Genomic DNA, 16897 nt, shown 5'->3' on the forward strand with positions numbered 1-16897 from the left:
CACAGTCGGCGCCGGTACTCCAGCTCGCCGAGAGGAGTACGCGGCGTCGACGGGGGGAGACTTCCGGCCGCATCTGGACCGCGGTAAGTCCGGACTAAGGTACTTCGAATTCAGCTACGTTATTAACGTAGCTGAATTTGCGTACCTTAGTCCGAAGTCCGGACTAAGTGGGGACCAGCCCTAAGTGGGACACATACACGCATCTGCATGGAGTTCTCTGCTACTTTCATCTTCCTTTCCTCTTTCCTCTGCTCCTAACAATAAAATTGGAGGTGACCCCTCCTTAAACAAAAAACACACGGGAATAGCTTCTGTAACTTCAAATCACACCCAGATTTGCTGCAGCCAAGTTACAAATTGCAATCTGTGCTTGCAGCATCTAAATTATCTACAGCTGTTTATTCTGATTCAAAAATGAAAACAAAACTCTTCTTTCAAATCCTCCTCCCCTATCCCCCCAATTTTATCTATTTATTCAGAGTCCCTGCTGGCTAGCCGGAGCACCTTCAAAGAACCAATGTAATCTCCAATTAAATCTGACTGTGTACTCAGAGGCGTCAGATGGGGAAATTACACAATTAGACTTGATTCTGTCTGGTGCAGAATTTCATGGCAGTACCTAATTGTTAAATGAGCGCTCAGCTACATTAATTATTTCAAGTATCGCTCTTCTTTTTTTAATTGGTCATTCAAATGGGTGGCCAGAATCTTAGACAAATAAAGTGGATCATTAGGCTTAGTATGTGATTGTGGGAAAGGATCTAGATAATATTTGCTGTTCCGTTTTTCACACCAGTGAATGTAGATTTACTGCCCAGAGTTAATTTAGAGGGTATTTATTTAAAATTTCACTTTTTGCCCTCAGTGGTTTGTGATCCAAGCACTCACAGGGGTTTGTGATTTGCATTTCAGAAGAGATTTAGCAGCGTACGATCTACGTGCAAGTTAAACTAAAAGCACTGGTATTCTGTCAGCTTCCCTGGATAGCAAGAATGAACACCCCTTAAATGGGACACTGCCATAGATATTTATTCTCAGGCCAAGCCTGACGCTAGTTGTGTCCAAATTGCACAAGGGTGGGACTTCAGCGTAGGAGATCCCAAGATTTTAGAGGTCCTATTGTGAATGTGCAGTCATGTGGAATAGGATTCCAGTGAAGGAGGTAGGTCATGGAATAGAGCAATTAGTTTAATCACTGTGGGCCTGATCCAGCTGGTGCCCACTGCACTCCCTTCTCTGCCTTATGAGCTTTAAGGGCCCAATCCTGCTCCCCACAATGTCCAGCGATAAAATGTCCTTGGGTTTCGGTGGCAGTATTTGTTGCCAGTGATTGATGCAACCTGTACTTCTCGCATTAAATTCAAACGCGTCTTTAAGTGAATTTTGATCTGACTGACATTCCTTTTGCTTGGGAAGTTTAGAGCTCAACCTTGGCCTGCCCTGCTCCCCCCAGACTCGGGAAGGTAGAAATGGGGAGGCTGTGGGGTCTAGCACATATGAAGTGTAACATGGCAAGGAGCAGTCGTCATGAAGCATCCCCACATGTCTGTTGCTTTGTGAGTCATGAAGCCAAAGCTCCCAGCACCTATGAACTGTGGCTGTCTTATTACACCTCCATGCCCAGAGGAGGGTCGCTGCCTCAGTTATTTTATGGCATTTGAAACCTCTCTCATGTTCATTTGCTGTGCACCCAAGTTTGATTTCCAAAGAACATGTTAACGGTACAATTCCTACATTTCCTTTTATTGGTGTTGCTTATTGCTACAAATGCTTTAATCCGGTTGTAGCTGCACAGTTCTGATCCCAGTGGGGTCAGGGCCTTAAGCTGTCTACTCAGCATAGTAATGTTAAAAACTAGGTGAAATGGGGGTGGTTTTGCTGCTAGGGCCAGATTCTGACTTCTGAGATGCACAAGCAGCTCCCACTGGAGTCAGCGAGAGCTGTTCAAGCATATATGAGGGGAGAATCAGGCCCTTAATATTTAGTCTTCATAATTACAGTTGTCAAGGCTGTTGAAGTATTTGGGTCCATGTGGTCTGCAGTCTGGTTGATGAAGCGTTAAAACAAATTAGAGTTGAGAGCAGTGCAAACAATACAGCTGTTCTCCGCAAATAAAGAGATGTGCACTCCTGAGTCTACAGTTTCCACCTCCTTTCCCACAGCCTGATGGCTTTCCAGCGAGGCAGGACAGCTACAATGAAGTGGAACTTATGTCTCATGTTTGCAGATGCTAAAAATGCATGCTGGCTGGTACAGATGTAGCCTACGCTACAAGAACTTGCTTGCCAATTAATTCCTTGGGCCCTAAGGACACGTTTTTAACAGTGAGCGTAACTATCCATTGGAACAATTTACCAAGGGTCATGGTGGATTCTCTATCACTGACCATTTTTAAACCAAATTAGGATGTCTTTCTAAAAGATCTGCTTTTATTTGGGGGAAGTTCTGTGGCCTGTGCTATACAGGAGGTTAGCAAGGATCACAATGGTCCCTTGTGGCCTTCGAAAGCTGTGCCCAGTAGAAGAAAGTAAGGAATGGAGATTAGATAGTGAGGTGCATTTCACTTCAGTGAGCTATGCACTGAGCAACTGAAAATCTGATTTCAGCAGAGACAGTCACTGTGTCAAAATCTGCTCATGGTTACAATGATGTAAATTCAGAGTAACCATCTCTGTGATTTTAATGGAAGCACTCTAGATTATAACCATAATATGTATAGTATTTCACAGCTGGGGGCTAAGGGAGTTAAGCATTCCTGACTCAGTGGGATTCAGGCCCCTGACTCCCTTAGGTACCTTTGAAAATCCCAGCCTATGTGTTATCAACAGAAAGGATGAAATTCTTGTCACATTTGAGTCCATGAAGTTTACCTTACGAGCTTGATTGTGCCCAGCTCTGCATGGATTCAGTGTGTGTTCTGGGCTCAGTGCAAGAGCCCGATGAGGTTAGCACCTCTCCAAGGGGGCAGGGAGGGCTGGCATGTCCATTCCTGCTGTACTTCCTTGAAATCTGGGGGACATAATGCTAGCACAGTGTCTTCAGCAGCTTTCCTCTGTGGTGGCACATAGGGATGCAGGTGGGGTGATGCCCCAGCACAAGGCTGCGGAGGAAAAGTGCTCACTAATTAATCCCATCCCCTACTTTCTCCTTTTGGGCATAGCTTTGCAGGTTAGGTGATGCAAGTGCCCAAGGAATTTGCAAGCAAGTTCTTGTAGCTCAGACTAGATAAGCTGCAGCACCCATATCAGGAAAAAATGACTTCATGCCCCCGGCGTTGGTGTGCTGTTATAGACAGGACAGCTCGGGCTCTATGATGTAAGATCAGCCTTGTTTTTGTTTTTTTAGATACAAGTAGAAACATGAAGAGCTAAACCTATGTAGGTCTCAGTCTGTTTGGGGGAGGAATAAGCTGGCAACTTAACAGAGGAAAAAATAACTCTCAGTGCTAGGTGTTGGCTCCAGGGGATTGTACAGCATTTAAAAGTTTTTTCCTGGAATTAAAATTAAATGCTGAATTAAAGAACCAGCAAGAGGGGAGGACTTTCCATGTTAGACATGGACAGTTTTAGCCTCAAAATCATCCAGCCAGTTTAATTCAGGTATGTTTGTTAAATTTGGGGAAATGCAAAGTGTAATTGTTGCACCAGAAGTTTACCTGGCTAATATAATAAAAGTTTCAGAGTAGCAGCCGTGTTAGTCTGTATCCGTAAAAAGAACAGGAGTACTTGTGGCACCTTAGAGACTATCAAATTTTAAATTTGTTAGTCTCTAAGGTGCCACAAGTACTCCTGTTCTTTTTATAATAAAAGTGGCACTTTTTGGATGTACTTTTTGGACCCATGCATATGATACAAAGGTATAGACACAGATAGTCAGTGACTTCAGTGGAGCTGTAACAGTTTACAGCAGCTGAGGATCTCTCCCATTCAGTCAAGTTTTCCAGGACTAAGCCAAGCATGAAGTTATAGAGATTACAGTCTGGGCACACCTAGTTCCATGAGAAGATACAAAACTGGGCAAAGGCCCAGTATTATCGAGGGCTTCAATAGAAATGGAAACCTAAGTGGCAGCATTTCTCAGAGCTGACACACGCACACGCACAGTAGGTAGTTTCTAATCCTTTGGACGGTAGCTGCGATTTACTATTGACCCATGGCTGGCCTGTCGCAGCAAGCCTTGATTACACATCATAGCTGAGAAAAATAAATGAGAGTAACATTGGCGCCCTCCTGCTGGGTGAGAATTGACGCCATTCCTTTATTGTGCTGCTGTCTGTAACACGTCAGTGGAGATGAAACATTGCTGGGAGGCAGTTTGGGACTGTGATAATCTCTCCCACAAGAGGATGTACGAAGTACAGTGAAGCTACGTCAATGCTAAGTCTTTTTTGCCAACTAAGGTTTCCTACTGGTCTGTATCTTTATGGTCCTCAGCCCTGTAGTGTCTGGGTGCCTCTCAAATGTCACTGATGTTCCCCTCCACACCTTGCATTTTACAGAGGCACAGAGTGATGAAGTGATTTACCCAAGGTATACAATCAAGTTGTGACAGAGCCTGGAATTTAACTCCGTGGTTGGAGCCCTAATGTAGACAGATCTCTAGGCAGCCATTGGCATGTTACTCCTATGTGGTCAAATCCTGCTCAAAGCATTTCTAGGCTTGTCTGTGTCTAAATTGCAGACAGTGCTTTGTCTATGCTAATGGTCCCACCCAGGTGTCTGCACTTGTGTTAGCAAGGAAAGAAAATTTGAGGCAAAAAAAAGTCTTAATGGAGACAAGGCTTAAAAAGGGGAGAGGGAAGAAGATTGGGTAACATTTTCAAAAATCCTGTTGACTTTCAGTGTCACTGAAATTCATTAGGGGTGGCAGAAAGATGTTGGAATAGTGAAAACACTTAATTTTCAATGGGACCTAGGTGATTTGGCATATGAAACATAGGCTCCGAAGCCACTTTGGTGCTTTTGAGAATGTTGGCAAGGAGGTTCTCTTGCCTGTTAGGCCACATGAGGAGTTTAAAGGCCTTGCTGTGCTCAAACACCATTCTCACAGGTGTCCCCTGTCTGTGTCAGAGACGTGTCTTCCTCTTTGCAAAAACTGGTTCGCATGCCCTGCATTTCAAGAGCTGGCGTTCTGCTGCGGGACACTTTCGACTTAGACGATGTATCGTCTTAGCTGCCAGCCTTGCCTTCTTCTCCCAACCACTGCAAACCATTAGGGACAAATTCTGTATGCCTGTGTCTCCCCTTGATTTCACTGGGAGCCATATGCATCAAAGGGCAGAACGTAGCCCACAGGGTGATGTGAAAAACACCCAGAAATACAACCCTGTAATGTTTCCTTAAGCAGAAATCACACTTTGGGAGACTTTTTGTGCCCCCCCTTCCTCATACACACAATGTAATAAATTTTCTGCCACTGTCTTAATATGTATATATGTAATGCATATATGTAATGGTTGTAGCAATGCCAAGAAACATTGCTGTCTACTTAAGGCAGATTATAGAAGTATTTTGTGTTAGCAGTATTTAAAACTTATCCGTGTTCAAAGGTAATATGAATCCTTAAAACTAAAACCACTTGTAGTTTAAGAAAGTAAACATGATAAACCGGTTTGGAGTTTGGTTTTTGTCTTTTTTGTTTTTGTAGGAGGGTGGGATACATTCCCCTTCACTTAGAGACAAACTCTTTCAGTGCTTTCTGCTAACATTACTTTACCTTGGCTCATTGCTGGACCATCATCACACTTTCACGGTTCCAACACCTTACTGCCACCCACAGTTCTTGGCTGCCATTCTGTTGAAGTTACATGTATGCATTTGTAGAGTCTGAGGGTCAGATTCTGATCCTAGTCTGGAATAACTCCCCTGGTTGATTGCAGTGGAGTTACTCCAGATTTACACTGGTGTTACCAAGAGCAGAACCTGGCCGCAAACAAGTCTTAAATGCAACCACTCTGTCTGCATCTATGAGAATCATTTGACTGGAAAGTATTTCAGTATAATTCATCTTAACTACAGCAGGGCGCATTTGAGTTACCACTCCACATACGCTGAAGCCTCTTAGAAAGCAGCTGCTCCACTTCATGCTATGTTCTACAGAAATAAGCCTATTTGTGTTGTGTCTTTCACTTCTCAGGTGCTCCTTATTGGACCCGTTCAGAAAGGATGGAGAAGAAGCTGCTAGCTGTGCCGGCAGCAAATACCGTTCGCTTCCGTTGCCCTGCCGCAGGCAACCCCACCCCATCCATATACTGGCTGAAAAATGGCAAAGAATTCAAGGGAGAACACCGAATTGGGGGCATCAAAGTAAGGCATTGTGGGTCTAATCTTGACCGTGCTGTGTTCATTAATCTCTTCGATCTATTATTGATGGATCGATCAGAGCCAGCGTTCGCTGCGCAATCCTGAGAGGGGCAACTGAGCGTGAGATCCCTGGCTTTACATAGTAAATATTTCCATGACCATTAGGGCTTATGACATTTTTCGGCTCAAGATGTTTTTTCTAAGATATGTACGAATTGCGTTTCCCTCAGTACTGCCGTTATTCCGGCAACTTTGTCATAAGTGAGAGAGAAGAATATCCGTGTAGATCATCCTGAACCACAGTGACTGTGCCAGAATGGGGATATTTTTGATAATCATACTAATTGTTCAAATCATTGTTAAAACTGGCTGCTGCCCGTTTTGGTGGAATGCCAACGCTGAGCATTTGCTCATGCTGCTAGTCTTCTTAAAAGTAACCTCATAAAAACAGACCAGGTGTATTGCTGTGCTAGCTGCAAGAACTAGATGCAACAAGGTACAAAGAGACAGGTTTTTATCCAAGTTACAAAAGTGTAAACCCAGAGTGGTAACACTGAAATCAGTGAAGTGACTCCTGACTTACACCCGTGTAACAGAGATCAGAATCTGGTCTGAGCTCTTAAGCATACCTCATTCAGTTATGTAACACGAGCCCTGCAGAAATACTGGGACTCTGTTGGGTTTGGGAGTCATTAACATTCTTGTGATGTAAATGATTGAGCTGTGGTGAAATGATGGAAGCCCCTTTGCCCTGGGTAATGCCAAAGAGGGACAGGTTGGCAGTGTGATTTCGAAGGTATTGCGGCCATGATGTCTACAAACAGAGCCCACAGACACTGAAAACCAGTAAATAAATGCCTAACTAGGCAACTTCTCTGACCAGCAATTTCTGCTCCACCTTGTAATTGTACATCAAAATAAGGCAGTAACTTAACAGGAAAATCAGTTGCTCTTGATTTTCCCCCCCACCGTACTATACCAAATGCCTTCTCATTTACCGTTTTGGGGAACAGAATAGCTGGTGGGATGGTTATAAACACAGCAGAGTCACACAGAAGCTTCCTAATCAGCACATTGTGGTTTGTTGACAAGGTTGAGGACGCACAGGCAGTTCTAGATCTTTGGAGACGTTAAGGCGAGACGAGAATCAGGGAGGTAACTCCTCTCTGCAACTGATCTGATAATAGATAACATTTCCAAGTCACCCCGTACAGCACAAACATTTTGTACTAATTACATGCTGTGCGGATCATCATGAACTGCTTTCAGGCTTCTATGTGCAGTTTTAACTGCTTTAGACAAAAATGTGTGACGACAGCTGCACTAAATTATGCTCGCAGAATTAAACCTAAAGTTAATTCCACTTCCTACTTTTCTGTGGTTTGAATCTACCCTTGAGTTCAGATAGAAAAGTTTAATCCTTTGCATCACAGTAACGATAGCACTTTATTTTCTCTACAGGCACCTTCCAGCAATAAGTAAATGTTTAAAAAGCTGTCAGAGGCAGTGTGGAGCCTGTTACAGCCCTATTGGTTTAATCCCTCTCTCTGTCTAGACACAGACTCTTTCTCTCTCTCTCCATCTCTAGATACAGAGACATCGCTTTGTTTCTCTCTTTCTTGCTCCCTACCCTCGTAGAGCTTAGATAGAGACCCTTGTCTCTTGTAAATATGCCAACTTATTTTTCATAGATTCTAGGACTGGAAGGGACCTCGAGAGGTCATTGAGTCCAGTCCCCTGCCCGCATGGCAGGACCAAATACTGTCTAGACCATCCCTGATAGACATTTATCTAACCTACTCTTAAATATCTCCAGAGATGGAGATTCCACAACCTCCCTAGGCAATTTATTCCAGTGTTTAACCACCCTGACAGTTAGGAACTTTTTCCTAATGTCCAACCTAAACCTCCCTTGCTGCAGTTTAAGCCCATTGCTTCTTGTTCTATCCTTAGAGGCTAAGGTGAACAAGTTTTCTCCCTCCTCCTTATGACACCCTTTTAGATACCTGAAAACTGCTATCATGTCCCCTCTCCGTCTTCTCTTTTCCAAACTAAACAAACCCAATTCTTTCAGCCTTCGTTCATAGGTCATGTTCTCAAGACCTCTAATCATTCTTGTTGCTCTTCTCTGGACCCTCTCCAATTTCTCCACATCCTTCCTGAAATGCGGTGCCCAGAACTGGACACAATACTCCAGCTGAGGCCTAACCAGAGTAGAGCAGAAGAATGACTTCTCGTGTCTTGCTCACAACACACCTGTAATACATCCCAGAATCATGTTTGCTTTTTTTGCAACAGCATCACACTGTTGACTCATATTTAGCTTGTGGTCCACTATAACCCCTAGATTCCTTTTCTGCTGTACTCCTTCCTAGACAGTCTATGAGGATCGATCAGATGAGGATCTGTGCCAGAAAGAAAGTTAAAAAATAAATCCGTTCAGTGTAAATTGAAGATTTAACACTGCAAGTACGATTGAGTTTTCATCCCAGGATTTAGGCCCAGGGAAAGTGAATGGCCAAATCCACAGCTGGTAGAGCTTGGACAGTTTACACCAGCTGAGGAACAAGCCCAGTGGATTAACCTGCAAAGGCTAGAATCACAAATTAACATTTCCTCTTCCTCTTTTTCTCCAGAGTTCAGAATAGTTTAGACTTTGCTGTTTGGAAATATGTGGCCAGCAGAAGAAAGCTGGAACTTGCCACATGCAAGTTTGGATTTTTTTTTTTTTTTAATATCCCATCCTAACCTCAAATTTTTGCCTCTAGTAAATGGGATTTAGATACCACCTAATGTGCATCAAAACTCAAAAGGGGGGAAAAGAAGACTTCCAAACATGGATGAAATAAATTATATACAGTTCATCCTTAAATGGCAAAGGAGTGCAATTCATATGACTTATCACATGAAATTTCCCAAAGAGAATTAATAGTTAAATCCTTGCTGGAATCTATAATATTGTAAGCCTGTGTGTGTTAAATGACCCTAGAAGGGAATGGGGGGCTGAAAGAGGGAGACTGAGGATTATCCCTTCCCCAGACCATTGCACCGGCTTGCATACCAGTCTAGCAAACATGGGCTGAGTTTCTAAGTGTGTCTGCAAATATTTGTCTCCCAAAGAGCCAAGAATGACAACACCAAATAAACCAGAGGAATTTCCAGTATCTCACTGATTTGATTAAAGTCTGCAAAGAGTTACTTTATGTTTCTAATGGTTTATCAAGTACAGTGACTGCCCAAAATTGGGAACATCCTTCTTGTGATCCCTTGGGTCTGGACTCAGCTTTTGACTAAAACTTTTCCTTATTTGTTTTTAAAAAAACCTTTCCAGACACCTTCTGTGTCACAGGAACACAGCTCAGAGCCACAGTTTGAATCTGTATTCAGACCCCACTTCCCCAGAACTCAAGTCCCATACAATGAGGTGATGGACACTTTGTCTAGAATAGGCAAGACACATGGTTGGATGTTTGGAGTGTTTGGATCTAGGTTTATGACACCGCACTGCCACATGCTTCATATCTGGAGCCAAGCTTTACCAGAGTTCAGATCCTAGATACTACCATGATGGGTGCTTTACAAATGCCTAGGAGAGAAGGATAAAAAGGGGCGTGCAGATGCAAGGCAATGATACAAGCCACTATGGAGATAGGTCATTAACAGGTTTAGATCGAGACACCCCCCCCCCTCCCACCCTCCCGCAAGTTCTGGCATCAAGTCTGGTCCAGTTTCACCTGTAAATTACATGACAAAATGCCCAGTGGAATCTCCAGGAAGGTATCATTAAAGAGATGGGTCAGTAAAGAGATGCTCTAATCATGGTGAAATTTTGGTCCGGATTTAGCCCTCAGATGCACGAGTGCATTGGATTCTGGGTGCAGAATTGGACCTATAATCCTCAGCAGCCAAAACCTACCTTTCTTTCTATTATGTATACATTTAAATGCAGTGACATGCTTTGTTGTCAACACTTAGAAACGAGGTTAGGAAAATGGGCCAGTCAACACTGTTACTTGTGCAGATGCTGAGATACAAAAGGTTGGGGGAAGGTAGAGCTTTATGGCAAGAGTGTGACTTTCTCCATTAAAACCAAGCCACGTTTGCTTCATAGCCCTTACACCCAATGCCTAGTGCAGAAACACTGCTTTAGACAGTGTAATTGTGCTCTGATCCCTTTCAAACAAGGCATGAGGATCCGGATAACAACTAGTGAAAGATGATTACAGCAGCTCCGTTTGAATTCACCTGCTGTAGCTAAAAGTGCTGACAATTGATTACACACTCATTTTCTGCATTGGCCCTTGGTCTTCTGTAGTGTGTAGAACTGGCATCACTGATGCCAGTTGATTCTATGTACCAAGAATCCGCTCCAAAATGTGTTGTTAAAATACTGTTGATAGCTGTTTGGGGGCAGATGGCTTCTAATTAATGTCCAGAGGCTTGGGAAGGTTAACTGACTCTGCTCACGGGGATTATGCATACCGAGCACCTTTGTGTGTATGAATCACTTTGAGTCTTGACTGCTCACAATTGCTTTCTACATCAGTTCAAAATTTTCAGTGCTTCCCACAGATGTGATCTCACTTAACTAACTGAGAGTTGTCTAGTGAGTTGTGTAAGGATGCCAGCATTTATTTTCAACTCTGATGGCCCCTGCGACCTTGGCCAAGTCACTTAAAGTGGACACCATTGGTCTGAAATCCAATCAATTAAAAAAAAAAAGGACATGGAGTTTCTTGTACTACACTCGAGTCAGGGTCACCCTGACAGTTTTGTGCTTTACACTCATGGTTTTCCTATGGTTTTTAATCTTGTCTCTCACCTGTTACCCAACGGAAGACGTGCCCAATGAGAAAGGGAAACAGAAAACTATATAAAGGAAATAGTGAGGCTGACTGTACATAAAGTGTTGCCTAATATCCAGAATAAACAAACTGTAAAATATAGAATTTTTTTTCTCCCTGGTCTCTTTCAGTTTTGCTGATTGGTGGGTGGGTGTTACTGGTAACACAAGTAGGTTAAAGATTTGCCAAAAAAACCCCAAGGTGTGGTTCTTTAAGCTGATGGAGTCTATTTAACCTCTCTGGCCCTCAGTTGACTGGAGTATGTGATGCTATCTTATTTAATGTCTTTGAAGCACTTTCAGGCCCTCTGATGAAAGGCACAACATAGACGTGCAGCTAGCAATTATTTGTTTTACCTTCACACCAATGAGCTCTATTTGTAGACCTGGCCCTCGTAGTGCTAGGTGCTGTACAAACATAGAACAAAAAGATGGTCCATGCCCCAGTGGGCTTACGGCCCAATATTTATATTATGGGAGCACCTACAGCCCCAGGCAGGATCAGAGCCTGTTATACAGCCCACTGTACAGCTAATTCACTGGGCTTGATTCTCACATAAGGACCACTTTACACCAGGCAGGCAGCGTAAATTGTCCTTAAAGTGGTCAGAACTTATATTTACAGACATGCTGCGGCCCCATCACACTGGGAGAGAGGGGGTGAAAGAGGCCTGGGAATAAACAAGAATGAGGCCCATTGTGTTTTGCCATTTGTTCATTGATTATAATGGTCCAACGAAATATTAGCTGGTGATGCCTTATGGTTGGCTGGGTTTTTTCCCCTCCCTCTAGTTACGGCATCAACAGTGGAGCCTAGTGATGGAGAGTGTGGTTCCGTCAGACCGCGGGAACTACACGTGCGTTGTAGAGAACAAATTCGGCAGCATTAGGCACACTTACCAACTAGATGTATTAGGTAAGATTTCCCTACTTCCTCTTAACTTCTGATACGCAGTCGTCATCAAGAGGCTGCTTGATGGCTTATGTGCAATGATGATTAATCATATACCCCGTCCCCTGAAGTGAATGACGCAGGTCCAGAACCACAAACCCAGCTGGCCCTCATTCTCAGCGAGCGTTCAAGGAGTGAATGTGCTATCCTGGACGTGATGCTTCCTGCTCAGGACTGAGGCATGTTGATTGGGGCAGTGGCTGGGAAGCCTATGCTGCAGCTCCCTGGGTGTACCCTTTCTGTGGGAGAGCAAAGAGCTGTGTTCTTTGCTCTTGCTCATCCAGCGCCTTGCATGAGCCCTAGGTCAAGCTCCTGTGCAGACATTGGCAGTGGGGAGAAAGGTTAAAAACGGGTTCCCCTTTTTCATTTCAGAAAGGTCACCCCACCGGCCTATCCTCCAGGCAGGACTGCCTGCCAACCAGACTGTGGTGGTAGGGAGTGACGTCGAATTCCACTGCAAGGTCTACAGTGATGCCCAGCCTCACATCCAGTGGCTGAAACACGTGGAAGTCAACGGCAGTAAATATGGATCCAACGGGACGCCGTATGTCACGGTGCTAAAGGTTGGTAGACACCGTTTGCTTTCGCATACAGGGGAGGACGAACGCCTTCTCTGTGGTGGTCTCAGTATCTCAGTGATGCCATCTGAACTGCTTAGCTATTACAAGGATTCCCAGAAATGTTACCTTCCTGGATCCCTGCTGTGTCCAATGCTAATACAGTATTGCCAGAAAGTTATGGATCTTGGTGTGAATCCAGAGGGGTGTGTTCCATAGCAGTGAATGTGCAGACTCCTCAGTTAGCCAAGGGATAGAGGTGCCTGTTCAAAACAACCACTCTCAAAGTTTGAAGGCATAAAATTAAGGAGGCCTTCTGAAAATGTACATCCATAGAGTAAGATCCTGACTCCATTGAAGTCAATGGGGATTTTGCCATTGACTTCAGCGGGGACAAGATTTCACCCACAATGGGCGAAGTAGATGAGATGGTTTTTATGCTCAGGCTCTATTCATTTGCTGTATTACTAATACAGGTAAGGAATCTTTCTTTTGTGTTTAAAAATGTGATGCCAAATCCAGTCTTTAGTGACCTCTGTGCAAAAAAACAAAATTTGGCCCATGATTTATACCTTGACAGTTTCACTTTTAATTAAATCTGTGCATTTCCAAAAAAAAAAAAGAGAGAGAGAAGTAAAAAGCAGTTGTGTTCGAAGCCTTGCTCTGTTAGAAACTCCGTTTTCTGCCTTTTTAGGATCATGTTTTTGCAGCTAGATGAGGCTTTGGTACCTAATTGAGAGGCAATAATGATATCTAGTGTCATGTTAGATTAATTACAGCTAAGTATTGCCTCTGACTGTCAGAGGACATGTACAGTCATCTGCCCTATCACAGTCAGAGTTGCAATGATTGCCAACTACTGTGTCATCGGTGAAATTTATAGCTGGTGCTGTGGAGAAGAGGAGACATACAGAGAGCTCAGAGCTGTGGACTGGGGTGAACACAGCACTGTGCAGGTGACATCATTATTTGACAATTTGTTAAACCACCCACAAGTGGATAGATGAGGGGACAAATAAATGCCATTAAGGATAGCATTTTCAAAAGTTACGGGTAGGCCGATAGAAACCCAACTTTCATTAAAACTCAATGGGACTTACGCTCTGAAACGCCTATGTCACTTGTGAACATGATCTTAGGCTGCTTAGTTTCTTGAGTGCATCTGAAAAGTTTTCCCTAAATGTTTAGAACCAGGAAAGATACAAATTAGAGGGGATGGTTTTCCTTTCCCTTGTTCTTCTCAAAAAAAATCTCTGCCTGTAGCTATACAGTGCTTAGGTTGAGAGCTCAATCCAAAGATTAGGTGTTCTCATTCGTGGTGAGACAGTAAACTTTATTTAGATATTCATAAACTCGAAACTGGAATTCTAAAACACAACAGAGAGGGCCCCCCCCCTCCCCCCAGCAGCATCAGCAGTTCAACACCACAGGTCCTAAGGGGGAAAGTATTGTTTAAATCTCATCATCTGTGCGTTCCAAGTTTCCCTTATATAATTGTTCCAGCGTTTATAGGGGAAGGATAATGAGTGTAATCTGGGCAGATGGGATATCTTTAAGTGGCACACAAAGCCAGAACATTTAGCTGTAAAAGTCCCTTTTGACAGTAAAATATCACAAGTGTGTCATTTAAAGTAATGTCTCCCCCACCCCCCCACCCTCCCTTATTTTTTTCTGGAAGCGGGATAGGAAAGTGTCCTGAAACAGCTACGCCACAGTTTGAGCCCAAACTGAAATGGTCAGAGCTTATCTGATTATGTAAACTAGCCTAGATAAATACCCTGGGCCAGCACATGGTTGTGAGAGTCATGACACTTGTGGGGACTGTGTCGTAATGAATGAGATGCTGTCAGGTGAAATTTGGCCTAAAGTGGATGAAAAAAAACCTATTTCCATATGTGTGCATGTACACACATACCTCTACTTTTAACACATAAACGTTCCAGTGTTTGCTCCCTAAATAACACAACATGGTGCTAGTACCTGAGAACAAGGATGTCACCATGAGCCTGATTCTCTTCTCAATGCTCAGACCAGTGACATTAAAGCAGTTGCTCCTCATTCAAGCCCAGATTCAGAAAAGCATCCCTAGTTGGCAAAGCACTTAGGTTCCATTGTAGCCTAAAGCTAAGCATGTGCTAGGTGCTCTGCTGAATAGGAATGAACTTGAACATGTGCTTATGGGGCCTTCCAGTATTGTGAGAGAATACGGCCCAGCGACAGCAAACAAAACTAAAACTGACTGGTCCATTTTCCTGGACTGACCAAATGCAAAAAGAAAACAGTGTAAACTATGAAAAGTGTACTACTTTTAAAACCCTTTGCAGTTTACTGAGATGCTGATGTAAATCCATTTAAAATTCATAGGGCTCAATGGAGTTACTCCAGATTTGCAGTTGTATCTCAGAACACAATTTGGCCTAATAAATTTGTTAGTCTCTAAGGTGTCACAAGTACTCCTGTTCTTTTTGCGGATACAGACTAACATAGCTGCTACTCTGAAATTTGGCCTTTGATTGTCAACCCAACGATGTTCCTTTTACATAGTAGATCCAGCATATTGAACTCAGCCAGTTAAATGATAATGGAAGCCAGAGACCCTGGAAATCGTTACCCGGCTTGAACTAACACACTGGAAGAAATGGTTTGAGACTGTTCTTCCGTACTTGGCACCACAAGTTGATAAAACTTTTTGTTTTTCTGGCTATGCATAAAGATTTGCTTAAAATGTGCATATATTAATTTCCCATTGATTTCACAGCAAAGTACCAAGTGCTGTGTTACATGCCACTCAATATAGTTCCGTGTGGTCCTTACAGAATAAAGTGCTGCCACCTCTGGAAGTTCACAAAGTTGTGCAAACAGCAGATTGTCACAAACCCCAGGATCCTACTCTGCTGTGGCAAAGAATTATACATGTAAATAGTGTTTAAAAATTAAACACTGAGCGACAGAGGTGCTAGATTATTAGAACTGCCAAATGCCTTCTCCTCTTTGGACAGTGTGAGCTATACCTTCCTAAAGGTGTGAGCATAGGCAAGCATTTGGAAACAGAGGTTTGATTTTATTTTTATTGAATGGAAACAGCACACTTATCCTTGCTACTTCTGATTAATTGTCACTGCGTCTAGGTGTGTTAACGCTGGTTTATGGCATCGGGGCTCAGAGGGTTTCCATTTTAGGACACATCCTTGTGCTCAAATACCGGGCCTTGGTTTGGTTTTGTGCTCAAATACTGGGCCTTGGTTTGGTTTTGTCATTCTCACCTTTGTATGGTTTATTGGAGCTGAATTGCCCCTCCCCTTTGGAGCTTTCCCCACATTATTATAGAGCAGGGTTTGTTCTGCCCCCGTGGGAGGAGACAGTGGCTCCGATCTCAGTCCCTAGCAGTGCAGCTGTGCTGGAGTCATCCTATCAAGATCTCCCGTGGCCATGGTTGCCTTAAAAGGGATTCCTGGCTATAAGTCCCTCCAGTGCAATCTCCACAGGGTTGGAGGGACGTGATGCGCTTCCATGAGGTTGCCCAGTCTCCTGACCCCGGACAAATCCCTAGTCCAGCGGAGGGGCTTCTGCGGAGTCCAGAATATGGGTTGGATGGCACACTGGAAGTAGCTGAGGCCCCTTTCATGCAGGAGGGAAGGAAGAGCTGCATGTCAAGATTGCCCTCTGCATGTGGATCTGGGGGAGGACAGACTCTCCTGATCATTACATTTAATGCTACATTTGAATCCGTTCTGAAATTGCTTGACAAAACCAAACTGCCATCTGAATCAGTTACCACAAAGCTGGGCCTAATCTGCGAACAAAAAGAATTCTGTAGAACACAGGAGGAATTCGCAGGATGCGCGGAGGAATGTTATCCATGTGCCAGTCAGGGGGATTGAAAACTCCTCATTCCAGTCTCCAACAAGGGATGGTGTTAGCCCAGGATAAACTGTACCCTCTCTATCAATACACAGAGACTTTAATTATAAATAATGAAGCAGCAGCAAGGAAACTGTCTCACCAGTCAACTTAAAGATGGGTTCAAACAAACTTTGCAAAGGGTGAATATCAGCAGTGAGATTGGGCCTGAAACTGTAAAGTTCAAATCAGAATTTGAACCCTAGGCTCATCTGGAATGAGTTTAAGTTCCTAATTATGGAGCTGATCCTGCAGTCCTTTTCACAAGTCAGTTCTGCAGAATCACACCCTAACATTGTGGCTGTAGATTGGGCCAGGCAGGGGAATAACAAAGCGATATCGC

At 43.6% G+C, this 16897-nt stretch overlaps 1 protein-coding gene across 6 annotated transcripts in view; it reads left to right on the plus strand.

Moving 5' to 3' along the window:
- Positions 1-16897, plus strand: part of FGFR3 (fibroblast growth factor receptor 3) — an 80969-nt gene that overhangs the window by 44888 nt on the left and 19184 nt on the right. For all 6 annotated transcript variants that reach the window (XM_054029528.1, XM_054029529.1, XM_054029530.1 and 3 more), the window contains exons 5-7: positions 6136-6305; positions 11938-12061; positions 12470-12660. In XM_054029528.1, coding sequence (XP_053885503.1) covers positions 6136-6305; positions 11938-12061; positions 12470-12660 — 485 coding nt within the window. The remainder of the gene's footprint in view (positions 1-6135; positions 6306-11937; positions 12062-12469; positions 12661-16897) is intronic.

Source organism: Malaclemys terrapin, chromosome 5 (assembly GCF_027887155.1).
Source record: "Malaclemys terrapin pileata isolate rMalTer1 chromosome 5, rMalTer1.hap1, whole genome shotgun sequence".
Taxonomy (NCBI): Eukaryota; Metazoa; Chordata; order Testudines; family Emydidae; genus Malaclemys; species Malaclemys terrapin.